Below are 27,874 nucleotides of genomic sequence, written 5' to 3' on the forward strand. Positions count from 1 at the left end.
GTGTATATTTTGAAAGCGATCTCCAGAACAGTGAGTTATTGCAATGAATGAAAATTGTTTCCATTTTGGCTAATTGAGCCCGTGGCCGAAAGCTGGAGCTCTGAGACTAAATAAAGAGGACTGTTTCATTTCAACATGAAGAAACCCCTGCCTAGCTCTGGTCACCCAGCGAGAGTTTAATTTCTTAACAGCCAACCTGAAACCCAGCGTTGGGTAAACAGTATTAATAATTGCATTACAATGATTAAATTAATCTTGCTGGTAGCTAGAAGAATATAGGTTGCGATTCAATAGCACAATGTAAAGTTCACTGCACAAAGACAATAGGCCAAGAAATACCTCCATAAAGAATTCAAACTTTCTTCCAAAGATACTATGAGGCTGGCTCAATTATAATGCGAGGAAAGGAAAATTTCTCATTGCGTGTAATATGTTGAAAAATCCGTTTTTTGCCATTTTTAGCATTAGTTAAACAGTAGGAGAGGGGTATAGTCCTCTGAGTCTTCCTCTTCGATAACCCCCATCTTCAATCCCAACTCCTCGCTTTCCCTGCCTCTGCTTAAAAAAACAAAAACAAGCAAACCCATTCAGACATAAACTCATCAACTTTCCAACGAGGCACTGCTTCCAGGATGTCCGCTTCCGTGGGAAGAAACGCAAAAAAATGTTAGGACCCAAGCTACTGCCTCCCAGTGAAACGAATTTCAGGAGAAGGAAAGGCGGGAGGTGGGGAGTGGGCAGCGAAGGCAGCTTGGCCAACTTGTTGGAGGCCTTTTTTTTTTCCTGTTGGGCCAGGGACAGCTTAGACATCCCGTCACAGGGTGTCGGGAATTCCAGGGGCCCAACAGAAAGTCACCTGCTCTGGTCTCACGGTTGGGACTTGGGACAGGTGGAACTGACGGGGTCCAGGCACTTGGGAATGGGAACCCGCTGGGACAGGCGCGCCGGGGCCGCGGCGCAGTAGGCAGTGTGCGCTGCCGGCTGCTGCTGGGCGTTTGCTTCACCAGGTTAAACCCACTTGAACTAGCAACTTAGCTCTTTTATTAGCGCACATTTAGGGTAGAAAACAAGTGATCGAGAAAGAAAGAAAAAGAAAGAGAATAGAGGGAGGACAAGAAATTCGGCTTTCAGGTTCGAAAATAAAAAGAAGCGATGGCATGGAGAATATTTTTATTATTTTTTTTTAAAAAAAGAATAATGACTTGTCTTTTCACAACGCCTTGGCCTGGGGAAGCATAAGACTTTGTGTTTATTATTTCAGTTAAATGAAGTCGGAGACTCTTGCGTTCCGAAACTCTTGGAAACATTAGGGAGAAAGGCTCCTGCACTGAATTGCATCCCAGGGTCTTTAAAATCCAGAAGGGAGGGTGCTCCAGCCGCGTCTCTCTGTCCCGCCCCCACGCTCTTCTAGAAAGGTTTAAAAGACAGGGACCCTTGCATTTGGGGGTTCCGAAACTGATTTGCTTTGTTTCCCACCTCCCATCCAGTTTCCTTCACAGAAACCACCCCACCCCTTAGCCCGCCACGTGGTTTCTAATTTCTCAGCAGAAGCAAGTCCAGCTTCACTTGTGGGTCTTGTATTTAATCGCAGGGTTTGGTAACAATGATCCCTTCCTTTCCTAGAAAATTTCAAGAGGTCTCCTCTTTACCTCCCATCTCTAAGAGAACCCAGATATAGATTGACCCCCTGGGGATGAGGTGGATGGAATTAACGGAGAAATGAAGGGAAGGTGAACTCCTTTGTCAAAAACTGTAGGGTGATTAGGTGAGATGACAGTCCCAGGCAGAACTTTCTCCTGACAGAGCACTCTGCACTTCCTGGGTGTCAAAGCCATCTTGGTCTCTGGGTGAGGCCAAGATCCTCTAGGTTCTGATAGTTGAGATCTTCCTGTGCTCCTCTCTGGCCTAGGCAATGCTCCCTCACAAATGACCAGAAGCAACTGTCAGAACTTCTCACCTGCTAGCCTAATGTTTCTCTAGAGATTTTTCTCCTTTTCAGGATTTCAAGCTTACTTTCTCTTTTTTTCTTTTGAGGACATGTACTCATCTGAAGGAAGACACTCTTCCATGGAAACTGGGAGGAAATGGCAGATTCACATCTCGGGGGTGGGCAGTGAGAATTGTAGACCTGTGGGATGGGGACACCCACACTCAGAGAATGTTGGAGTGGCTGGTGCTTTTGCGCACACCAAATATGTAAGCACACTCACCTGTAAGTGAAAAGCAATGTGGAAAAAACAAAAACAAACAAAAAACCACCCAGGTGCCTCTTCTGTGGGGATGACAGAGTTTCCTGGTACCCATGTGTGTGGGCACCAGAGCCTTCTCTTTTGGAAGTTGTTCCACTTATGCTCTGTAATTCCCTCCTTTACCACCCGCTTCCCTTCCTCACATTTCAAGGTTACACATCTGTGTCTCTCTTGGGACCTGTAGTTTGTTTCTACAGGGACTTGTATCTTATTGCCAAATGCCTCCTGAATTACACAGCTCTGGAGAAAGAAAAATGGTGGGCATCGTTAGTCAGGGTGAGTCCTTTCAACTTTCTTTTTGGCCATTGAATCCCTTTGGAGTTGAACTTGCTATTTGTCTCTCACACCCCCAGTCCCAGTTTTGACAATAAATACCAACAGGTGCAACTGAGCATTCTCAATCATCTCACTTTTCTTCCCCCATCTTAGCCAAACTCTTGCCTTAGGACCTGCTTTTCTTTTCCCTCTCCTTTAACTTGAGCATCAAGGATGTATTTACAGCACAGAGACTGAAAAGATTGTAATTTTCTTTTATGGTGTCTGGCAGGATTTGCAACAGATATTAATGGGGACATAAATAGCACATGGAAGGTATTGAACAAAATTGTTTAATGCAAGGAGGATGTACCAAGAGAAAAATCTATATGAAGTTGGGATTAATTCATACCTTGAGCACACCTGGCCCCTTAGGAGTTCTCCATTTGTATATGCCCACTTCAGTGGTAAATCCTATAATTAATGCGAATTTCGACAATGTAGTTTTTAAAGAGGTGTATGGAATTTCCCTCCTTTTCCTCCTTTTTGTAACCCCAGAGGTTGTAGGTTTAAGTGAGTGAGTGAAAATGGCAGGCAGGCTGAGCTGCAGCGGGAGGCGACCCGGGCAGCGGAGGGGAGGTCGGAAGGTGACAGCCGACCTTAGGAAAGGCAGGAGGTCTTGGATGTCAAATGCCCGCGCCGGCCTGGACCTGGGAATCGAGGTTGATCATTATTACTTGATGGTAACAGACTACTGAAATCTTCGAAGGATAGCAGCAAGCATTAGCATTACATCTAAAACTAAAAAAGAAACAATTTATTCTGTTTCCAACTCTAAAAGCGGAAGCCGCAATAGCTTCGGTAGCAGTAGCAGCCGCAGCGGATTTCTCAAGTTCAGGATGATTCTCACTTCCTCCTTGATCATTCGCCGATGGTCCAGCCCTTATAATTCTTTAGTAGAGGGAAAGATTTATTTAGAAGTTTCCCCCCTCCTCTACTGCTTACTTTCTCCATGGACGGTATTCAAAAATTTCTTCAACTTATTATGGGAAAAACAGTAGTAATAGTTAATACAGGCTTTTTTGGTGACTCCAACGCAGAATCAATCCCCTGCCCCCATGGAATCAATGCTCGGTCCAAGCCTTTCAAACCTTTTCATTCTTTTTTTTTTTTTTTTTTTTTTTTTTTTTTGGGCGAGGTGTCTGCTCCCCTCTAGCTCCCCGCGCTCGCTCCCCGCCCCCAGCCGCCCTCCCCGTGGCTCCTTTCTCCGCCTCCTCAGCGATTGCCATCTGACAAGATCTCCAAATCAAAGTGATAAATCGCTCCAAACTTTTTTTGGCGGCGCTGAGATGTTGGAGGGGCGTCTAGCGCGCATGTGCGAAGGTGCCCAAACTGACAATGCTAGAGAGATAGCGAGTGTGGATTGAGAGAAAGGGAGAGAGGGAGGGAGAGAGAGGGAAAGAGGGAAAGACAGAGTGAGTGTGTGGAAGTAAGTGTGTGTGTGTGTGTGAGCGAGAGTATGTGTGTGTGTGTGTGAGAGAGAGAGAGAGAGAGAGAGAAGAGAAGAGAAGAGAGAGAGAGAGAGAGAGAGAGAGAGAGAGAGAGAGAGAGAGAGAGAGAGAGAGAGAGAGAGAGGGAGGGAGGGAGAGGGAGAGCAAAAGAAGGAAAAGATCCAAGAAAAAAAAAACCCAACCACACACCAGCGGCTGCAGGACTGGGCACAGCATGAGATCCAAAGGCAGGGCAAGGAAACTGGCCACAAGTAGGTGCAATATCCCTTTTCTATTGGCTTTCCCCCCTCCTCTGCCATCTTGCATATCTGTCTCCAGCACTCCGGGAGGGAGCGCGAGCTGCCTCTTGCGCCCGGGCCCCGGGTGGAGGGCAGGCGCAACGCAGCCCCAGCAACCTGCCGGTTCCAGTCTCCGCGCCCAGTCGCCCGCTCTCACTCCTGGTTTGGGCCCCAGAGAAGCCCGGGCAGCCCTCAGCACTGCACACCGACTAGCTGTGGCAACCCCGGGGTGGGGGTGGGGTGGGGGCAGCAAAAACGGGGGTAGGAGGGAGGAGAGAGCGCGAGAGTGAGCGCGAAGGGGGGGGGGAGGAGAGGAGTGAAGAGAGTCTCCCCCTCCCCTCCCCTTCCCCCCAGGCGGGGGAGAGTCGCCTCTGGCCAACCAGCTAGTCCCGGGTGTGGGAGGAGGGGGGAGCGGGGGATGGGGGAAGCGGGCAAGGGAAGGGAGTATTTCGAGCCTCGGTTTGTTTCTGGGGTTTGGAATGGGTGGCAGGCTCGGAGGGAACCACAGTGGCGGCAGCGGCGGGCGGCAGTGGTGGAGTTGGGAAAAGTTGCGAGACGGCCGCCGAAGTTGCGCGGGCAGGCGGGCTGCGCCGAGCCGCGGCTGCGGTAGTGGGCGCTGTGCGCTTGGTCATGGTCTCCGGCGTGTGCGGCGCGGCGGGAGGACCTGGGAGGGGAATGGGGGAGACAAAGGGGGGCTGTAGTCGCCGGGTGGGGGGCACTGGCAGAGCAAAGCTATCGGCTCTCAGCCGCAGACAGGTGGGGAGAGAAGAAGCCCCGTGTACGCGTGCAGAGCTGTGAATGGAGGGCGCGCAGCCAGCGGCAGGAGTCGCGGAGGATAAGGAGGCCGAGAGGGCGCGCTCCGACCCGCCAACCCCGGGCTGGCAGGGCGCCGAGTGACCCCCAGGGGGCGGGCTGCCTGAACGTTGGGCCGCGGAGAGGGCGCGGCTGATCCTCCCGCTCTCTTTCTGGGAGCAGCCCGGGTCCCGGGTCAGTAATCCTCCCCGGCGCCCCCTGCCTGCCCGGCGTGGAGCAACCCTGGTCACGCGGGACCAGGGCGATTGGGTTTGGGGCGGGGGCGGCGAGACCCGCATCCCCCTCTCTTTCAGCCAAGCTGTTGGGTGACTCGCCCGGCATTGCGGGCCGAACGTACACTGTCGGACAAGACCGATCCTCAGCCGGAGTATGCGACTGGGCTGTGTTGTTCAAACGCCTCTACCCCGAGTCTAAGGGGACTCGGCGGCGCCGAGTCCAGGAGCAGCCGCGAGCGTTTCTCCGCAGTGTCGGCACGCGGGGCTCGAGCTGCCTCGGGAGAGCACAGGCCGCCCTTGGTTCACTGGCATTTGGCACTTGCTGAAAACAGAACTCTAATTATTTTGCTTGTAGGCCAGAGAAATGAGACACGGGGATGGGTGGAATGTTTTTCTTCAGTGAAGTCCCCACTCTCCCGCTCTGGTCCATTCACATTAAAACCAAGTACGGTAGGTATTCCACGCCTAGCAGCCTGCTGCGTCCCTGCAGCATTGCCGGAAGGCAGTGACACCTAGGCGCTCAGTTTAACTGGCGGTGGGAGTACGCGGTCTAGCCCGGCCAGATGCTGTCATCCTAGACGCTTTCCCAGTGCTTCGTCCAGTCCTCACCCAAGCACTCACACACTTCCTAATGCATTTTTCCCCCCTCGCTTTGGTCTCAGGGATCTACCTAAATGTAGGGCTCATTGGGTCACCAGTCCATCTGTGTCTTCTTTGAATATTGTTCATTTCATTTCGCTTCGGTAGTGTCAAGGCGTGCCAATAGAACTGTTTTTCTTGTTTGCTTTTAACCAAGTCTGATGTCTTTATTCTCATCTGAGGGGGAATAAATGTACCTATGGTTGGAGGCTTGAAGGCTTCAATTGTGACTAAAGGTTAGGAGTGTGTGTGTGTGTGTGTGTACTCGCGCGCGCGCGCGTGTGTGTGGTTGTTGTTGTCGGGAGGGGGCGGGGAGCCTGCTTCAACCATGCCTAAGTTGTGAAAGGAAAGCCTAAGGCTTCGCGCCGCGCCTCATTGCCAGGCATCCGCCGAAGTGAAAGCAGAACACAAAACCCTTCGGATTTTCTTGAACAACCCTTTCAACTATTTTAGTTGCCAAGAAAGCTGTACACTGCTGTTTTAAAATATTCCCGCATGCACAGTCCACTCAACACCCAGAATCCGAGCTTCGTTTCTGATCTGATACTTGTCATTCAACCCGTGGGAGACACATTCATTTTGTCTCCAGTGTCGGTAATGATGCCCTTGCAGTTTTCAGATAACTAGAACCGAACTCTTACAAACTTTTCCTGCTGAGCCTCAGGTTCCCACTTGTAGGGCTCCAGCTGTTGCTGCCACAGCTGCCTTCTTTAGAAGTGCTGCTTTATGCAAAATTTCAGTTACAATCGGAGTAATAAAGGAAATCACATTTAAACTACGGATTTTTGTACTTTAAAGCACTATTTCCTTTTGACGAGTAACGCGAGGCAGAGATAGTTGGTGACCCCTGCGGTGCAATCATACAACGAAAATTTAGCTGCTCTGACTCTACTGATTTCTTCTTGGGTTAGGAAGAGGCAGTGTGACCAGCGTATAAAAAAACAAACAAACAAACAAAAAAACTACCTTTATCGTGGCAAAAGTAAACATTTCAATGAAAACAAATTACATAGAAATAGTTCTTCTCTCGATTGCTTGCTATTCTTTTTGTCTTTTGTAAATTTCTTTGATGGTCATAACTTCTTGCTTGATCTTGGAGAAGACTATGGAGGTTGACCAGAGACCACATGCCCTGAAAATAGCCCCTAAAGCTACACCAAGATTGAATACAGAACCCAGTTTGCAATTCCTATCTCTTATTTTTTACACAATAGTTGAAACTGACAAATTCGTTATAAATCATGAGAGAATTTAAATTTTAATTAAAAAATAAAGAAGGAAAAAGCAAAAGATTGACATATGTACTGTCTAAAGCGCCTGACTTATATTTCCATCTTTAAGAAAAGAAAACTAAAAGCCAAGTCAAGCCTGGCAGTCCTGGGAGACTTCCCAGCCGTTTTCGTGGGCAGCTAGCATTGCACCTGGGCCATGCCAGAAATGCCAGTTGCAACTCTTCTGATGAATGGGAAGGAAGTGAATTTGGGTCTACCAGCATATCTAGAGTCTGAAACACGAAAGAACCCCTACCCCACTTCCCCAAAGTGACAGCCGGCAGGATTTCAATCACAGCAATGAACGGAGCTGCATCGAGTAACCCCCTTAGCTACCAGCCCCCCAGAAGTCTCGTAAAGACGCAGAAGGCAGCGATGCGATTAGCAGGACCGTGGCGGGGAGGGCACTTGTTACTTCCACACTGATCTCTGTTTAAAAGCAGGCTCTGAAGTAGGAAAGGTAGATGCTGACTCTCCCTCCTGTCCTTAAACTCCTCACCTTAGCAGCCCAGGACCTAAGATAAAATGGAAACGAGTGCCCACGTTGAGGTACTCAGTCTCTGCATGTACACCTTACTCGGACTTTCCTTCATCCTTAAGAAACCCACATCAAAACAGAGCTTTGTTATAAAATATACGTTTATTTGTTTATTTCAGACTGCTTTTGAGGAGAAATGTTCTCCGGATGGAGCTGAGGCCCCTCCTAGGAAGGCGGTTTATTTGCCATTACTTGATCATTACCCGGGCTTAGGGCTTCTTTACTGCATTTGGCACTTTGAGCTCCGTCTTCCTAGAGCATTTAGATGTGTTTCGCACCCCCACTCCTTACCCCCAAATCTGTGTTTAAGGGAAGGTTAATTATGCTTTTCATTCTCCCCACATCCCCAACACTGTGGGAGGGGACGGTTCATTAGCTGCAGAGCCAGTAAGGCTGGGAAGCAAGGCTTCTTTCCCCAGGTTTTTATTCGTAGGAGCTGAGGAGTTTCAGGTCTTGGCAGCGACGGTGTGCTTGTGAGCTTTCTTTCTTTCTTTTTTATTTGCCTGGTAGCCCCATTCTCAGTTCTCAGGTTTTCTCCGTAGAAGCCTCTCCCTGCACCCCAGGGCTGGGTCTTCCTGTGGACAGACATTCGACTTGTAGAGGATTACTGAATAGAAATTAACACAGCATTCTGTGAAAATTTTAGTCTTTCTTTCTTTCATTCCAGTTGAAGGTAATGAGTTTCTCATTAAAGAGAAACTGCTTTAAACATCGGAGTGTTTGGGAGTTTATTTTAGTTTTGGAAGTTGGGTCCAGGTTATCAGAGCCTGCAGTTGTGACCTGGAGCAGGAAGGCCATAGTTGGGGATGCCTAGCTTTGTCCTCCCCCGGGGCAGGCAAGGAGGGGAAGAGGGCAGACTGGTTGCCTACCTCAGCCCCTCTCTTCTGGCATCTCTCTCCACTTTGTCTCCACTGGAAGCTGGCCAGGAGGTTACTTCCACACTTGTGTTCCTGACCACCGGGTCTTCCCCTCTTACCAAGGTACCAAGTACTTGGCAAAAGCCCACTTCCCTAGAGCTGTCTACCCCTCCCACCTCATCTCGGACACTTCTGGTGCTGAGAAAGTGACCCTCAGTGGGGCATGTGATGGGGCTGGGGTGCTCCCAGTGATACACTCATCCCCTCTCCCCCAATCTGGTTCCTCAGGCTCCTTAGTTTTGACTTAGAGCTTTGGCCAGCCCTCTTCTTCCCACTTCCAACCTCATGGGTGTTGTGTGCTTGGAACTGCTTCCCAGCGGTACATCGACAATATAAAACACGCACACCATCACAAGCACACACTCACATGTCTTGTGTAGAGGGTATGCATTCACTACCACTGGCAGGGTGAGCCTCTTCCCAGCCTCACAGGGCCTGGGAGACAGGGACTGTGGGGGAGGAGATGGGGCAGGATCTGACAGCCATACTCTAAGGATGCCAAGCACATTTTCTTGGAGTGGTGTGGTTAACCCTTCCTCCGCTGGAAGCTGCTGTCTAGGCATTTTCTAAAATAGTCTGTGGGGTCTGCTTTCTGCTTTCCTTTTCTCCTGGGCGGCCCGGTATGAATCATTAGTTCCCTCCCTACTTCCCCACTCTATTAGCCACGATCCTCCTTCTAAAATTAGATTTTCCCCTTTCCACTCTTCTGGCCTTCTGAGTTTACTAAGGAATGCTCAAGGAAATTGGCTGTGTATTGAGAGCAAGTGTGAGGAAGAGGAGTAAAAGGATACAAACAAATTTAACAGAAAACAAAAAAGGGGGCCCAGAAGAGAGAAACAGAGCCCTTCTCCTTCCACATTCTATTTTGCACAAGAGTGGTATTTTCCTCTCTCCCTCCAGTAAATGAAAAAAAAAAAAAAAAATTCTTGTTAATTACCTTTTCTACATGCCGTACAAGAAACTTCAGAGATGTTTCTACACAGGGAAGAAACTGTTTACAAAATGCTTTCAAAAGTGTGACATATTGCTCTAGTTCAGCACTAAAAAGCTAAACACACTTACGCTCCTTTGAAGTACTGGGGCTGGGGCAGCTTATTTGAGTGCAGTTCAGATATTGCTGTGGGTATAACTAATGGCTTCTACCTATTTAGCTCAAGTGGGAGGAGAGAAAGGCCTGAATTCCTTGTCCAGTGGGTCCCTCTGGAGACTGGGTTCTGGCTTCTGGCCAGTTCTGTACAATGTCAACATTGAATATTTGAATTCCCAGACTCTATTTAACAAGTTTCTAAATAAATAAACTCATTGTGTGTCTGTGTTTAAAATTATTTTACCTCTTTCATAAAAGCTTATTACATTGGTCTTTCAAGTTGATTTTTTTTGAAAAAAAAAATAAACAAACAAACAGATCTTAAGGCATTTTAATAGCCAGGTCTCCATAATATGTATGTTTTATGAAGCCATTTTCTCACTTGGAGGTGTGTAGGAGCTATTTAGAGAGATCTTAAGCTATTCTGTGTGACCTGATAGTGAATTAAAAAAAAAAAAAAAAAACCAAAAAGCTATGTTCAGAAAGTCAGTGAAATATTAATCTCATCAAAAGGGGGGCTTGACTATGTAACTTTAGTGCCTTTAAATATTTGATAATTTGTCCTTCAGGAGACTTCACCGATGTGTCTTAAATGAATATATGTATATAGAACTCTATCACTTATAGCTTCTGAAGGCAAGTCTAGAACTCTTCTCAGATGAGATTTTGTTTCTGGGCATTTGTTTCCTTCTGTCTCTATAAGTTGGAATGAGTAGATACTCAGATACTTTTCTCATATTTCAGTTTGGTGAAAAGAACCACATGAATTCTCCCATTTTACTAATTTCTCAACATTTGAACCTCCATACAGTGTTTTTATGCAGATGGGAACATAGTTGTTCTAAGCACAAACTTAATTTTTTAAAAAAGGCAAGTTCTAATCCTCTTGCAAGTGAGGACTCCATCTGGAGTTGTTAGGAAAGAAAGTGGAATTTACTCTAATTTATGTGTGTAAAGTACATTATTAAAAAGAATGGGATTTGAAAGGGCACATAGTAAAATCCATAACATTTAGCTGGTAACGTGGAGAGCTCAAAGCCAAGAAAAAAATACCACCAACCCATGCAAACCCTGAAATAGATTACAATGACCTCAGCCATTTTCATTTTCAAAAATAATAGTCATGATTAAAACAGGGAGTGTTTTACTTGGAACCATGCTCTTCTGCATTATTATAAAAGCTGTTTTGTGGTTAAAGAACTGTTTCATTACAGAAAAAGAAAGCAAGTGAATTTTTAATCAAATTCCTGACTCTTCAGAAGTACTCATTCTTGGATTACTTTTTATTTTTATTTTAGTTATTATTCTTATTCAATAGCAAACATGCTTTTGGCTTGTATATTTAGATAAATCCTTGAATACTAATTTTCATGACAATTTTCAAGGAGAAATTTGTTTAGAAAAGAGATTTCATTAATTTTTTTAGTCAACACTAGCCTAGGAGTCTAGAAGTATATAACAGGAAGGACTAAAACTTCCTTAACCATGTTTAAGAACCTGCCTAAGGAGTAATTAATCTTGCAAGTTAGGATTGTTCAAATGATGACGTTTATGAAAGTCCTTGCAGGTAGCAGTTGGAAGGTTTTGGTGATGGGCAGTTTTACACAACAAATAATAATGAAGTCTTCCTGTGTGCTAGACTCTGAGCATGGCAAGCAATGTTTCCAGCTCTCATGAACATTTCAAATGTGCATATCTGTATTTGGATCTGATGTGATCCCTGACTAAATAATCAGGTCAACTTCAAGCTAGTGAATACTTCTTATGAAGTGAGAATAACAATAATAATAATAGTAATAATGCTGCCCTTCTTGGTATCTTTACTTATGAAACGGGAGTAATAATACTACCCTTCTTGGGTATCATTATTTGTGATGCAGGAATAATAACACTGCCCTCCTTGGGTTTCTTCACTTGTGATGTAGGAGTAATAATACCACCCTTCTTGGGCTTGCTGTGAGGGTTAATCAGGATAATGTTTTCCAAGTACCCAAGTCACATGCAATCTTTCAATAAATCTTAATCACTTCCCTTCTCATTTAAAGTTAAATTTTCAGAAGAGAAAATACCTTTTGACTTGCTCCTGTTTTGTGTTTTTATCCAGCCTTATTTTTAGAAATATTTGTATATCCATGGTAAACATTTTATATGACTTCTCAATAAATTATGCCCTCCAGATAAATGTAAGTCACATCTAGAATTTGGATACATTTAAACTGCCCATACCACACTGAACTTGGTGGTAAATTTATTTGCAAAACTTGAGAATAATTTTGCTCATTCTTTTCTTCTTATTTATTTATTTATTTATTTTGGATGAGAAACAATGTCAGGTGATTGAGATTTCAATTTTTCTCCACAGATTTTGTCATTGCATAGCTACACAGCTTAAATTTAGTTGTGTGTACTCTTCAGTTGTCATTAGACTAGAATGAAATTTAACTTTTAATGGAAGAAGTTTGTATGTCACTTTACTCTCCTAGCTGAGTTGCTTTTCTCTAAATGATGGGGTTGGACTAGAGCATAACTTATAAATGCAAAGACCTGCAGGGATGAGTTTACAGCTACAATGGGTAAAGCAAGGTAGGTATAAGGCCCACGTTCTCCACTGTTTTTATTTTATTTTTTGATACTCAGTCTTTGTATTCTGGAACAAGAGGGTGGTGGAGGCTGTGGCAAGCTGGCAGGTCGAACCTTCTCTAAAGGAGCAGCTACTACTGAGTGCTAATTCACTACTGCCATCTGGACAAGGGGGCTCCGTGATGCCAGGTCTTCTAGTTTCTAAAATCTGTATTTTTATGCGGCTCTTTTTTCTTTAAAATGCCACGTCAATCTAAAAAAAAAAAAAGCCCAAACAAACACCTCTCACTGCAATATATAGTTCATGGACCCTGGTCTTACAGTGTCTGGATTCGTTGTTTTCTAAGGGTCCTTCAAAATTCCAACATTTTACAATATCTATAAGGGTTCCTGAATACTACCTTGTGTTTTTAAGATCTATATCTTCCTCCCTATCCCAAACTTAATGTGTGTGTGTGTGTGTGTGTGTGTGTGTGTGTGTGTGTGTGTGTTTTGATAGGTGGAAGTACTTATTACAGTATCTGATATCTGGCCATTTATCTGGAAAAATAGTCTTCCACAGCCATGTTGTGTCTTTCTTTCCTTCCATGCCGCTCATCATTAATTGACTTAAAAAAATAAACTTAAGCATCCCCTCCTCCTCTTGTAGCCACTGGCCACTGTTCTTTCTTATTTCTCACTCAACCCAATTATTTGATTTGTGGGTTGGGGAATGAGCAGTAGTAAATCATTAAGAGACAGTCATCTATGGTTTTCTACAGTGGAGAAGAAGTCTTTTGGCTACTGTGGGTATTCAAAGGAAGACTTTTCCCCTGACTTCCAGATGTCATGTCCTGTACATCTCTAACCAAAGAGCCTCACCGATTTTGAAAGACCTGAACCTGAGATGGAGAAATTAGCTTTTAAGGGATGACTGTGTTACTTGACAAGAGTGGCTCTCCTTATAGAAAGGCTTATATATGTTCAGGGAATATTTGCAAATAAATACATTGCACTCTGCTTCTTATCATGAGCTGTATTTCTAGTAGAGGTAGTAGGTGAATACAGGTGAAATTCAGTCCTGAGGATTAAAAGGGCAATAAATGGCGAAGGAATAACAATATAATGGAGTCTCTCAATAAAGGTTAGACTAAGCAACTTATCTAAACCAGTGCTATATTCAAGGGAGTTGTGGAACACTTGTCACCATCAGCTAAAATTGTTGGGAAAATTGTTAGATAATGCAGTGCTGCAGAGGGTGATTTTGGGTAGTGAGGAACCATGGTCATAGGCATTACCGATGGTTATCAGATACCTAGCTCCCAATTTTTAATCTGATGCTGAGGACTAAATACTTTAGTCTGCCTGTGGAGGGTCTCTTACTCTTGAATTACAAGAGTGTGAGGACTCTGAGCCCAGGTTCTGAGTTAGATTTGCCTATGTTTGAATCCTGGCTCCTCCAACTGAAGTAAAGACAAGCCACCTAAACTTTCTGTGCCCCAGTTCCTTTCTTATGGACTAGGGATACTTACTTCATGTGAGCATTTGATCAACCAATGCATTTAGAATACTTTAAGCAGAGTAAGACTTCAATGTATGTTTATTATTGTTTTATTAACTTTTTAGGCTTCTTTGTCTCTCCACCTAAGACAGGTGCATTCAGCTTAAGTTTCCCATTCTGCTCTTCTCACTTTCTCACAACTTTGACTGTGATGTCATAGTCTGTAAATCTATCCATATTGTGCTTTGACCATCAAAATCTGACCTCTTCTTTAAGATTTCATTTAAACCCTTTCTTTTTAAAAAATTCTCTTTCCACATTTTTTATTGGTGCATTATAGTTGTATGTAATGATGGGATTTTTTGTTACATGTTTGTACATACACACAATATAACAATATAATTTGGCCAATATCACTCCCTAGCACTTCCTCTCTCCCTTCCTCCTTCTATCCCCCCTGATCTCCCTTTGATTTTCATGGGATCCTCCCCTACCCCTCCACTTGCCCACAACTACATTTCCTCTTTTTGTTACCTGGGATTGAACCCAGGGGTGCTTAATCACCGAGCCACATCACCAGCCCTTTATATATATATATATTTATTTTGAGACAAGATCTTACTAAGTTGCTTAACACCTTGCTAAGTTGCTGAAGCTGGCTTTGAACATGCGATCCTCCTGCCTCAGCCTCCTTAGTTGCTGGGATTGCGGGTGTGCACCACCACACCCAGTCATAATTTCTATATGTCATTTCATTCCAATAGAATGGAATTTATCTTTACCTACCATCATTTTGGCATTTTACGATATATTCCTCGTCTTCATGGGATCCTTCTTATTTTTCTGGCTAAACCCTTGCAGAGCCTGTTTCTGTTTTGGGCCTAGTACAATGCTTTGCATATGGCAGTTAGCAATACAATTAGGTGACAGTGGTTAGCGATAGGCTTTGGTGGATTACGTGAATCCCTTCAACTTTTTTGCCTGCAAAACCTGCACAGTTAGGTAATGTCAGCACTAGAACTCTGGGATATCTGACACTTTAATTGCATACTAAATCCACAATTGGCCAGTTTTGACAGTGATAAACCACCTGGAAAGCACATTTGGAAAGTAGAGTATTATTCCTAATTTTCACCAATAATGTTTCTCATTTTGCCAGTGCAGGTATAACCCCTGGCTCCACACTTAAATCACAAATTGTTATTGATCTACATTTGATCTTAAACTCTTCACTGGACCTGATTCTGGAGAATGTCAGTGGAGTCAAGGGGAGATGGTGAAAACGTTTGTGGACTCACATAATTCCTAGGAATTTGGGGCTATTCATCTTACAAAAACCACCAGTAGCTAAGTTTTTCCTAAATCCTTACCCCAGTTTGGGCAGTTTTAATGTAGAACATAACCCTAAGAATTTTGCTGTATATTTTAATGAACATTTATGATTAAAGATTCTTTTAGACAATTTAAGGCTGACAGATGATGTTGTATCCACTCTTATGTAACTCTACTTGCCCAACTCTGTCCCCTTAAGGAGGTGCAAACATGACTTCGCTCCCTCTCCCCATTGTTCCACCTGCACTCCCTGTTTCACAAATCTCTCATTTCCCTGGAGAAAACAGAACTGTTTTTGCCTGGAAAACTGTCCTCAAGTCCTGAACAGTTACAGGGTTTCGGTGCCTGTTTCGAGTTTTTTTTTTTTACCAATACCAGCTAGATGTGATTTCTTGTTCTGTTATTAGGATTGCTCTTTAGTCAAGGGGGCTTCTTTAAATGGGGGTAGAGACTGAAAGTCACAGGTTTTATACTTTGGTGCTGATTATAGACTTCAGCTTTTGTGGAAGCTGTGAAATTAAGTAGTAATAATAGGTTTCAGTGTAAAATTATAACTGAAATGAATGGAGGGATGTAAGGGCCATCTTGTTTTCTGATGGGTCATGATTTTTGAACTTCTTTTGGGTCCCACACCCCTGTGAGAATCTGATGAAAGAGATGGGAGCTCTTTCCAGAAAGTTCCTGTACACCCAAAGATTTTTATACAATTCAGCAGTTCGTGGATTTGTAAATTCTAGTCATAGATAGGAGGGAGTTTACCTCTGTGTGCAGACTTGATTCATTCTACTGTGTTTGTTATACAACATCTCAAAGTCCTTTTCAATCTTTTTCCATTATCTTAGGAATGTTAGTTTTTCTGAGTACAAAATTTACACATATTATATAACTTAAAAACTATATAAAAATGTGTCATATAGAAAACTAAAGTTCTTTTCATCTTTCCTTTTGTCATACAGTGCCTGCAGATGACCACTGTTAATCTTTTAATGCAAAATTCTGCAGATATTTTCCTTATGCAAATATGAGCAAATACCTAGATATAGATTTATTTCTTTTTCTAGCAACTTGCCTTTTCTTTTTAAAACTTAATGTAGAACTCAGAACTTTTACCTTGTCAGTACGTGCTGATCAAACACATTCTTTCTAAAGGCAGCAGATCTTTCATTGTTTGGACGTAACTTGTTTTATTGAACTAGCCTTCTTCTGGTGACATATGTGTAGTTTTCAGTTTACAGACAGAGAAGTTCCCCAAACGAGGACTCTAGGGAAAATGAAAGTGAAGACTACAATTAAAGGAAGCTCACAGTTCAGGGTGAAGTGTGCTGGCCTCTGCCACAGGAGCACAGTGGGGGTTTGGGGAGGTCACAGAGGGTTGACTCACCCTGTCAGGACAGATCAGATTTCCAAGCATCTTCACCCCCTGGAGGATCAGGGGGTCTAAGTCCAGAGCTAAGGTATATCTTTGTAAGATCCACTGATATATATCTGTGATATTCAGGCTCACTGGATTGTTCTGGATCTCATCTTTATTTTCTCTGTTGCTTATAGCAGGCTGTAGCTGAAATAAACACATATAGCCCCAACTGGATAAGCAAGTTGTTGGGGTTTCAAATTTTTAGTATTTTTTTCTGTGATTTACTTGTTTGTGTGGAATGTTATGATCATAATGCCTTATTCTGTATATATTCCTTAAGCCAAATTATGCAACTAAATGAATGCAGAAGGTTATCTGAAGTCAATCAAGACCCTTTTTGATATTCTTTTAAAAAATTACCCACAGTAATGTCTAGCCTATGAATTGGAAAGACCATTTTTATAGAAAAATATTTTTCTCTGGGTAACCAGACTATGGGAAAATTTTTATAATGGAAACTATCTCTTGCTTTTAACTATAGCATAAAAAATATGATGGGATAATGTTACACACTAAAGCCCATCAGATGCAACATTCCAGTTTTTGATTATAAGTTATAAACCAGGATAGAGAAACTTCTGAAAAGTGGTTTCCTTTGGCAATGATGTTGTTGATTAAATATAAAAAATTCACAAAAATTAGTTCAGCCCATGCCTTTACACAGAGGGTTACAAAAAAATAACTGGGTTTTGGTTCTACTGGGAACTATTTTGCTTATTAAAGTTTATTGGAGTATATTAGATTAAAAATATTAGATTGGACTTGAAAAGGTACTGAAGAATTACAATTTAGTGATATAAATCTTTTTTGGAATTAATTTACTTTGCAAATTTGATTCCTTAGAGTACAGTATTTGTTCCAAATTCATACATATATATGTATACATATATTCATACACATATAAATAAATATATATATATATGTTTTGTGGATACAGAAAGGTTATTCCATGGGGGCTTTACTCTAACATTTTCAAAGTATACTTTAAATTAGATCAATCTAATTGAGTTGATAAATAGTTATTGAGTGTCTGGTGTATATAAAGCATGATGAACAAAATTCTAGAAACTCTCAGTTTTCTGAAAATGTTGAAAACCAACATTTGACAGACATACATATGCCTCTTCAATGGTTTTTATTAATAGACACAAAGGTGACCATGTTGCTGGTTATCAGTGACTACAAAGTGGTTTCATCAGCTTGGTTAATTGGGTCGTATGCCTATCTTTCCTCCATTTTATTCTCCAAATATTTTTGTTAATATTGTAAAGGCACATGCCTGCCAAGCTTCAGTGCCATTTCACATGTTTGGGGCCTTCCATCTGAAAATAATACCACACTTCATTTCTCTTAATACCTGTCAGATGTGGAGGTTTTTTGCCTGCCTCACTAAATTACTTGTATGGTAATACGGATGTTTTTGTTCAAGATACTGGGGGGAAAAAAAGCCAGGCGCTTTATAAGTACTTGCTGCTGGTGACAATCATCCATTCATTTGTGGTGAAGGGAAGGCAGCAGTTAACCACCTGACAAGGCCCCTGTCCACATGAAGCTTACATTCTGGACATGATAAATGTGGAGTGTCATATAGTTCCAGACATGGACTCGTGTTACGAAGAAAGTAAATCAGGATGACTTGTTAAAGAGTACCCGGGACCTTATTTCAGAAAGATGATTGGTAAGACCTCTTAGGGAGTGACACTTGAGCAGAGGAGGATGTTTATTAAGCATTTGACATTTGGCTTATTGACACTTGGAGAAGGGCAGACATATTCTCTTGGGTCATTCTTTCTCCATCCTAGGGCAGAAGCAGACAATGGATAAAAGCCACACATAAGATTTGTTTTAGTTTTGTCAAGTGCATTTATAGACACCATGTATACATTTAGTTGATTTCATAGCCAAGGAGCCAGGACAAAGATGTTTGTTTATCTTCCTTTATAAATGGAGTGAATGAGACTTTGGTGTTTGATCTGCAAACATTGGGCAAGAGGCAGCATCAGAAAGCATATGAGATTTTTGCACCCATAATTCTGTACAGTTAAACAAATATTTATTGAACATACATTAAGAAGCTCAAGGTGAGCATTATGTTGGACCTTGAGCGATCAAAGAGAAATAAAATAAAATAAAATATATTTTCTGCCCTTGAGTAACTTAGAGTCTGTTGGAAGAGGCAGACAGACAGACAATTTTAATACAGTGGGGTATGTGCAAGAACAGGGGTAACAGATCAATTCCCATTGAACCATAATGGTCTGAAGAGTGGTATGTGACAAGTGGCATATGCTTTTTTCTCTCCTCCTCCTATTTTTGCAGTATTGGGGGATCAAAAAGAGTTCTATCTCTGAGCAATATCCCCAACCCTTCACATTTATTCTTGCAAAAAATTTTAAACTATATCCCACATAGTCAGAAAAGAATGTATGTTTCAAATTTGAGGATTAAAAATTTAATGTATTTTAAGAGAAATTTCTAAAGCTATCTTCTGAGCCTTCAAATGACTGATATTAGATGGCCAATTAAGGGTTTCCTTTTTTCTTTTGGTTATCAGGGATTGGACCCAAGGGCACTCAACTATTAGGCCACATCACCAGAACTTTCTTAATTTCATTTTGAGACAGGGTCTCACTAGGTTGCTTACAGCCTCACTAAGTTGCTGAGGCTGGCTTCCAACCTGGGATCCTCCTGCCTCAGCCTCCCAAGATGCTGGGATTATAGGAATGCACCACCATGCCTGGCTTTAATAAAGTGTTCCCCACAAGGTCCATCCATCAGTACCTGTTGGGGACATGCTGATTGTAATGAGTAAGTTGCAGGATGTCTGTGGATAGGCAAATTTCTCTTCCCATGCTCACCAGTATCAATGTATTTTTCATGCAGGGTTTTTTTTTTTTTTTTTTTTTTTTTTTTTTTTTTTAGTAATCTTTCCTCATCACAAGTTCTTTTTGGAGAATCTCAAAGAATTTTCCCTATCTCTTTGCCACTTGTAGCTCTGTCTGAGAGCAAAAGATCTGATTAAAATGCCCAAACTGAAGTTTCCGTGGATTCAAAAGGTATGTGCTGCTTCCAGTTTTAATTTTTATCTAGTGAAAGGTAGTGGGACCCCAAAAGTGACATGATCTTAGAGAAGTGGCTTGTCTCTCAGGCTGGCATGTGATTTTGTTGTTTATAAAAAACACAAATAAGAATAAAAAACACTGCCTTCTCTTTGCCAGCCATCTTGCTGAGCTGGGTGTATGTGTCTAAGCCAATGTTCCAGCCACTAGCGTTGGCACAGAAATCAGTGTATCCAACATCTTTACCACTGGGCACAGTTTGAAATCCTGAGTAAAACTCCCTATTTGCCTAAATGCATAAGATGCTAGTGATTTAAGCATCCTGTTGACAGTGTTGCAATATTAACAGGAGTATAGATGTTTGACTCAGGAAGTGGCATTGCATCTTTGTTTATTTGTCTTAAAAATAATGTGGAGATGGAGCTAAAGAGGATGAGAAATGTCAAGGTAAAAAGTATTAAGTGTTTAGAAGTTTCAAAGAGGCTCACAATCTGTATCAGATCTCTCTTCCTGCCCTTGAATGATGGTAATCTCAGTTACCAAGGTTTTACCTTCAAGAAAAGAAAATACTCTGACATCTAATACAAGTTGTGTCTTAGGGACACACCTAAGGGATTCACCTTCCAGTGAATCCCTGATGTTAGCCAGGACTTGTAGACTGTTTCTGAGGTGTGTGGAATGCAACCATTTGTATCCTTCTACCACTTTTAGAATTTGCCTGACCACACCACTGTATCTCATTATGCAGACTGGACCATCACTAATGACTTTCCTAAGAGGAAAATGTCATCTGTGGTGTCTTAAGCCCCATCCACCTTGAAGACAGGTGTGATCATCTCCAAAGTATATTTTGGGTGCCATGGGCATGTTTTCTGGTGGATGATAGCATCCGGGGAGTCAGGACATAGTGATCTGACTCCTAACTTTGCTACTCATTGATGTGGTACTAACCTTCTGAAGCTTCAGTGTCTTCAAGTATAAGATAGGACAATGACTACCTCTGCTTTGGCTTCCTTCAGACTAGTAATGTTAAACTAAGGTGACATATGTGTAAACTCTTATAAGCTGCAAGAAGAGAGAGAGAGAGAGAGAGAGAGAGAGAGAGAGAGAGAGTGTTATGCAAATTTAATGTCCTAAATTCTGGAAACTATAGAGTATTGAAAATGCTAATGCTAAGGGTAAGTGTATAGATTCTGAAGCTACATTATTTAGGTTGAAGTCTTGGTTCTACTCCTACCTAGCTGTGTGACTGTGGACAAGTCATTCAATCTCTCTGTGCCTTAGTTTCTTCATCTGTACAATGGAGAGCATTTATAACAGCAACAATAAGTAATGATACCAGTAAATGTTATTGAGTTTTCATGTGTTATTGCAGTTAATCCTCACACCCACCCGAGGTAGGGATATTGTTGTCTTGGTTTAAAGATGAAGGCTCTGAAGACATGTCAGTTATTTGCCCAAGGCCTCTCAACTTTAAGTGCCAAGCCAGGATCCAGGCTTTGATCTGCCCCTAAACTCAATCTGAACATTCTATTGCCTTGCTTTTTTCTTTTTCTAACCAGAAATAAAAGTGGAACATCAAATTTCCTGGGCATTCTAGAACTCATAAAAGGTAATTAGATTTTGGATTGAAGATACCTTAAAAAATGATTTCATACCACCCTTAGTAAAGAGGAATTTTGCTGCAATTTATATGAGTAATCTTCTTTTTATGACAGGGACTAGCCATGTCTTTGTCTTTCATTTTCTTCCTAGAGTTATCTGCAGTGTGGTTTTCCATCATATTATGATTTTTGTTTTATTCAGGGAACTCTACAAATCTTTGTTGAATGAATGACTTCATTACTTCATTGTCTGAAATCACCAGCTAATTATACCTTATGACTTACCAGTGGATGGTACTGGATTCGGATTTCCATTCTCTAAACAAGGCACTGGGACTATAAATTTGCCCAAGCTTACCAGCGTATTTTTAAGGCAAGAAAAGCAAGCCACAGATTTCTGAATCTTTCCTTTTTGTGCAGCATCTGAAACCAAGTCCCATTCACTCATCCTCTCCTTAGTTTTAGTATCCAAATAATTTGGGCCTTGCAACAGTGTTTGACTGGTTGCATAGTTGACTAATCTGTGGGATTTAAATAATAGGGCACCAACTATTTCTCAGAGCCGATTTCCCCCACCTTTTAAAATTATTTTGGGGAGAGGAGTGGGCAAGTTAGAAGATAACCATAACTTTCAAATGTGGCTGCACAGAATCACTTGAAGCACACTCTCTACCTCCAAACCAATAAAATCAGAATCTGTGAAGGTGGAGCTAGGCAATAGGAAGCAATGTAGTCTGGGCATGTGAAACTGTAAAGAGGTCATTGTTCTTCTTTTTCTTTTGGTACTCGGGATTGAACCTAAGGGTGCTTTACCACTGACCTGTATTCCCAGCTTTTTTTATTTTTTATTTTGAGATGGGCTCTCACTGAATTTCCAAGGTTGGCCTTGAATTTGTGATTCTCTTGCCTCAGCCCTTGTGGTAGCTGGGATTACAACGCTACCCAACTGCTCCAGAGGAGAAGGAAGTCATTTCAAAGTATAGTGAGATGGAGGAGTGCCTCCAAATGCCATCATTGGGGGAATTCTTTGATGGTTATATATGTTTTAAAGCATGGCTTCCTTTTAGTTTTCACAGATAGGGGAATGTCTTCACATCTAGCTCCATAAACTCTCTTTCTGCCTGTGATTTTCTACCTTCATAGTGGCAATAAGGGAAAAAATTTCCAGGCCATTGGTGGGGAGACTTCATTCCCAAGGCAGGGTGATCTTTGAAGAATCCAGGAGTCTGACATACTTTTGACCATTTTGATTTGGTGGCCATATCTAATGAGACAACAATGTTTTTAGGTTAAACATCATCATCAACAACAACAACACAACCCCAACGACAGAATCTACAGCTGCTTTGTGAGCCAGCACTTCAATATTGGTAGCTGCTTTTGTCTTTTGGTTTTCTAGAATCCCAGACATGAATGTTTCTGCCAATCTTCTGATACAAATCTGGTGCTGGGATTCTTAAGATATATAGGAAACCAGAAAATGAAATGTTAAAAAAATAAACAAACAGCAACAAAAATGGAGGTGTCTACCTAGAAATATATAAAACAGAAGAGTAGGTTTTTGGGCTGGGACTGTGATATATATTAGGAAGTTTGGACATGGAATGCCAGTGGCCCTTATGCCTGGTTGGTTTTAATAAATGCTCTCAGTTACTCACTTCCATATACATGAAAATTCATTAAATAAACGCTTTCGTTGTTGTTGGACAGTCCAAGTATGTGCAGTTGCACCTGAGTGTACATTTGGTCAGTGTGCCCACTGCTTCTGGAGGTTTGTTTAATCTCAGTGGGGTGGACACCAAAACAGCCTGTGTTAAGGAACTTAGACATTTGTTCGCACGTGTGGTGAAGTTGAATGATTTTGCTGAAAGAGAGCACTAAGCCAGGAAAAGGGTGTGCATGTGTGTTTATAGAATGTGTGCTAGTGTGTATCTTTGGATACTTGAGGGCCTCTCTTTCAGTTTTAATTTTAGCTGTAAGTTTCAAAATTATTAACTCTATTGCACAAATCCTCTGAGGAATTTCATTTGAATTCTACAGCTTAGTTCAGAGATGTTTAATCTAATCACCCCTTTGTGATTCCCCCCACCCCACTCAAATTGATCACTTGCACTTTATAACTTTTAGAATATTCTTTGAACCAGATGTGAAGGGATAAGGAAGTTCATGTTCTTAAAGAGAGATTAAAGCCATGTCTTTATAAGAGTTCTGAATGATTATTTTATATTATAATGCCAGTATAAGATGAATAAAAAGTCTAAAAAGAAAGGAATCAAGAGTTTAACTTTCTAGTTTCAGGATCAGGGCTTCAGAATTATAGTTATTTGCAAAAACTTGTGTTTTTAAAGAGTATTATAAGATACAGTGCAAAAGAAGTTTTATAGTGTGCTATATGGTGAGCTAGAAAAAATAGAATGATTTTATTCTGCACTTGGGGCTTGAAATAAGAATGATGAGGGTAACTTTTTCCAGGCCATCTATCAGAGGGGTGGAACTGGGAAGTGAAACTCCCTGGCTTACTTATGTTTTAGTTGCTGGACAACATATGTCCACTGTGGTCAGAGAAAGTTTTGTTATTTATTTTATGGAAGTTGAGTATGTCTAGTTGAGGGTCATCTTCTTCACTATGGTATAACTATTCGTTTCATTTTCTGTAAGTATTGTGTCTGTTACAGAACTCTTTAAATACCATTAAGATTAAACAGGAAGTTGTGTTTTAAAAGGTGGTCTGCATATTCTGAATCCACTGGAGATGAAGGCCCAAGGCCAGCCTGGAGTTGTCATGGTGCCTCAGCTGATGTTTTCAAAGCTTCGACTTGGTGAATGATTTTGGATGAAGGATTCTTTTAATAATTTTATAAGTGACCTATTTCTCTGTTATGGAGCCTCTGTTTTGAGAGTAAGCAGAAGGAAATGGTAGTAGTAACAAGATTGGTTTTTGCTAATTCACACTTTTCTGCCCTTTGGATTATGGGAATGAGGTGGGAGGCCTTGGCAAAGTGAGATGTGGAAGAAGAACGTAGGTGTGTAGCAGAGAGCGGATGTCAAAGTGGGGCCGTATGGTGTCTCACGAGAGGGTTTGGGTAGAAAGCACAGCACTAATAATTTAGTATTTCAACATTCATATTTAGGGATTCACATATTTCCATTAGTAGTTCTGTGGAAAGGAAGTTTAGCAAAGTCAGATTGATGACTGATGTAATTTAATTAGACTCCAGCTTCATAAATATGCAATGTTTTTTGAATGAGAAGTTGAATCATTAGGCTCCCTGAGAAAAATGGCAATTTGGTTTGCTTCAGAGTTGGTGGCAGACATTTCTACTGTGGTATAAGTGGGTAAAATAATTTGGTAATTTAAGAAGTAGAAGAAAGGCTAAATTCTATTGACCAGTTACAGAACCCGTTTGTAGATGTTTCTGGCCCTCCTATGCAACTCTCCTCTAGTTTTGCAATGGCAGGTATTTCTTTATTGAATCACGCTTTCTGTCATGGCTTTGAGAGATGCTATTAGATGTTCAGCGCACCCCTCACCCCAATAATTTCATGCTGCCCTGAATTCATTGCATGGCACACAGGGTCTTTACTAGCATACCCAGAGCAAAGTATTAAGACTTTATGGTATTAACATTGTAGTTGACTAAAGGAACTTACTTTTTTTTCTTTTTTCTTTCTTTCTTTCTTTTTCTTTTTTTTTTTTTAGGATAAGTTGGCAGGATGAGGTAGGGGAAGGGAGTATGAGAGCACTTTTTCTTTTCTTTTTTTAATCTGTTATTAAACTCAGGCCAGGGAAAATACCTGAAGCTTGTGAATGGGTAGGCTTCTCTCGAGGATGATTTGGCCTTGGGCAGCATATTGGAGCCCTCTCCATAACCATAGTGGCTCTGGTCCAGCAGTTGGCTTTTTTCTCTTTTGTCTTCTTTTGGCTTTGTCTTCATATCTGGCCAAGATTCTTTCCTTTTCACTTTTTTTTTTTTTTAATTATTAGTTGGCTCAAGAACTTACTCCACAGTTGATGAATTTGCAGTTTTCTTAATGTTCCCTCAGTTATTTGACCATTTAAAAATCCCATTTGCAAGTATTTTCTTCTCCCTTGTCTTCCCTTCATGTTTGAAATGGGTAAAGCAGAAGTTTTATTTTTCATCCTTCCTTTCCCCAGTCACTGCCTGTAGCATCCTTGTATTCTCTGTAAGCCATTCCATTAGATTCTTTGCTGAAATGAAATATATGATTAATAAATGGGAAGGCCCTTACTGGTGATTGATAACTACTCTTAGAAATACTGTCATTTGCAATTCATTAAATGCCTTATTTGCCATTTATATTTACTGAAAATTGATACTCTAATGTATTAGTTCTTTCTCAATGACAGATCACTGGTAAATGTATAATTAAAAGAGAGCTTAATTCCAATTTGTCTTCATTTCTCCTTGAAATAATTTTACAGCTGTCAGATGGACCTTCTCCATTCCAATGTGTTCCTCTTTGCCAATGCCCACAATTGTTCTTTTATTTATGAATTTCTTCCCTTAGGGCAATGTCATCTTGTCAGAAGAACCCACGTTCAAATTCTGCCTTTACCAATGGGCTGTGAAATGTTGCACAAATAGTTAATAGCTCCCAACTTTGGTTTTCTCATCTATAAAGTGGCAGTGAGAGTACTTATTTTGCAGAATTGGCATGAGATTCAAATGACATAATGCATTGGAGAATGCTTTGTTGGCTGAAAAATGGCATCTACATTGATGTTGAATTAGCCAACATGGTCCTATAGCTCCTTTGAATAAAATGCTTGTGATAAGGCCCCATACTTGCAGGAATAACTTGCAGGGAAAATGCAAACCTGGCAAAAGGCATGTGAGGAAACCTTTGGTGAACAGTGCCAAGTCTCTCCTCTGCACAGGAGCCAGAGCCATGGGAAGGTGCAACCTTATCAGTAAGGAGTTGGCTCAGTGGGGTTAAAGTCACACAGAAGTGCTGATTCACCCAGACATGTGTCCTGTGCAAATAGAGAGCAATAGGTATGTGGATTAATTTTCTTTCAGTCGACCCAGACCTGAGATAACTTTGAGTGCTCTCCTACTTCTGTTCACTGCTATGACTTCAACTTATTTCTCTAGACCTTAGAACCTGGTCTCCTGACTCCTTAATCATGCTCTGGTCTGAATTGTTCAGCAAATGAGGCTTTCTTGATCGCTGTACAGATTTCTTTACATTTCCTGCCACCATCCTATTTTCTTTCACTTCAATCTTAGGGTAGCCATAAAGATCCTATGTAAAAAGACTTGAACTCCTTCAGTGCTATCTCTTCCTGCCCAGGGAGGCCTGGAATGTCACTGCTATAACTTCAGGCAGTTGGTCAAAGTCTTTAAGTCTTCTGTTATTCCCCAGAGTATCTACTCTGCTCCAGAGAGTGGCATGCATTGATTAGGGGAAAGGAAAGTGGTATAAGATTGGGGTTGGGGCTGTGGCTCAGTGGTAGAGCGCTTGCCTAGCATGTGTGAGGCACTGGGTTCAATTCTTAGCACTACATATAAATATATGAATAAAATAAAGGTCTACCAACATCTAAAAACAATAAAAGACAAAGATTGGGATCACCTCCTAATTTTAGTGACGTCAGGTCTAGACTTATGGGAAGTACAACTTTTGGGGGCAGAACACATGTTTAAACTGTGTCTGTTACTTAGTAGCTATGTGGCCTTGGACGTCAACTTTGCTTCTGTAAAATATGAGACCACTTACTTTATAGTGGTGCTGTAATGCCTCCATGAGATCATATTTGTGCTATGGATGCTTAGCATTTTGAAATCTTTGATATAATTTTCCTCTTCAGTCCTGTGTCCTCTGTAAAGCTGCTAACATGACCCTTATAGATTGAAGGCCTCAGTCAAATATTAGAATAATGCAGATAGATTGACATAGTCCTATAGGCAGGTTTTGCTTTAAATTCCATTAAAGCATCAGTATTTCCCCTCCTGGTCCTACTCTGTCAGCCCCTTGGAAGTAATTTTCAAAATTTTGGAATAGTAAAAGACAATATTTTGGAGAAGTCTTTTCAATAATTATTATTGACAGTTTGATTACTTTCAATCTTGGATGAACTTACTTTCAGATTCTGCTCTGTGTGTCTATAAAAAGTTGAGTCTGATTATTCTTTAGGACCTTTAATAGATAATTTAGGGTTTTTCAATTTTAGATATGGTGGCAGACTTTTATTGTTCAAATAAAATATTTGAATACTTTTTTAAATTAAAAATTTGAATAAAATATTTGAATATTGTTTATATTAAATATTCATTGCCTTTCCTGGGAGAGAGTTATATTTCCCAGTCCTGTGACTCCAAGTTTGCTCTGACCAATACATGTGAAAGAAGTTTTCAAGATTCATCTTGTGCTTATCATGTCTTATCTTCTCCCTGTTGTCACAATGGCAAGAGGTTCCAGATAGAGGATAAGCAGCCTAAGGCTGAGGGGAGATGAAGATGAGACATCATTGACCTAGAATGGACACATAGCAGAGCATCAGCAAGAAAGAAATTTTTGTTATGAGCACTGAAATTTTGGGGCTTACCTGTTACTGCAACATAACCTAGTTTACTCTGACTGTTACAGGTGTAAGTATTTGTAAATGT

At 41.5% G+C, this 27,874-nt stretch overlaps 1 protein-coding gene and 1 long non-coding RNA gene across 11 annotated transcripts in view; both read left to right on the forward strand.

Moving 5' to 3' along the window:
- Positions 1-3,833: 3,833 nt before the first annotated feature.
- Positions 3,834-27,874, forward strand: part of MECOM (MDS1 and EVI1 complex locus) — a 532,746-nt gene continuing 508,705 nt past the window's right edge. For 4 of the 10 annotated variants that reach the window (XM_079155757.1, XM_079155766.1, XM_079155761.1 and 1 more), the window contains exon 1: positions 3,835-4,266. In XM_079155757.1, the coding sequence (XP_079011883.1) occupies positions 4,230-4,266 (37 nt within the window). In that variant the 5' untranslated portion in view covers positions 3,835-4,229. Of the gene's footprint in view, positions 4,267-27,874 lie in introns of all 10 variants that reach the window. The other 6 variants (XM_079155764.1, XM_079155767.1, XM_079155765.1 and 3 more) reach the window with 3 other exon arrangements.
- Positions 12,628-27,874, forward strand: part of LOC306637592 — a 40,127-nt gene continuing 24,880 nt past the window's right edge. The window contains exon 1 of the long non-coding RNA XR_013757221.1: positions 12,628-27,856. This is a non-coding gene — a long non-coding RNA (uncharacterized lncRNA). The remainder of the gene's footprint in view (positions 27,857-27,874) is intronic.

This window comes from Sciurus vulgaris (genome assembly GCF_902686455.1).
Source record: "Sciurus vulgaris genome assembly, chromosome: 10".
NCBI lineage: Eukaryota > Metazoa > Chordata > Mammalia > Rodentia > Sciuridae > Sciurus > Sciurus vulgaris.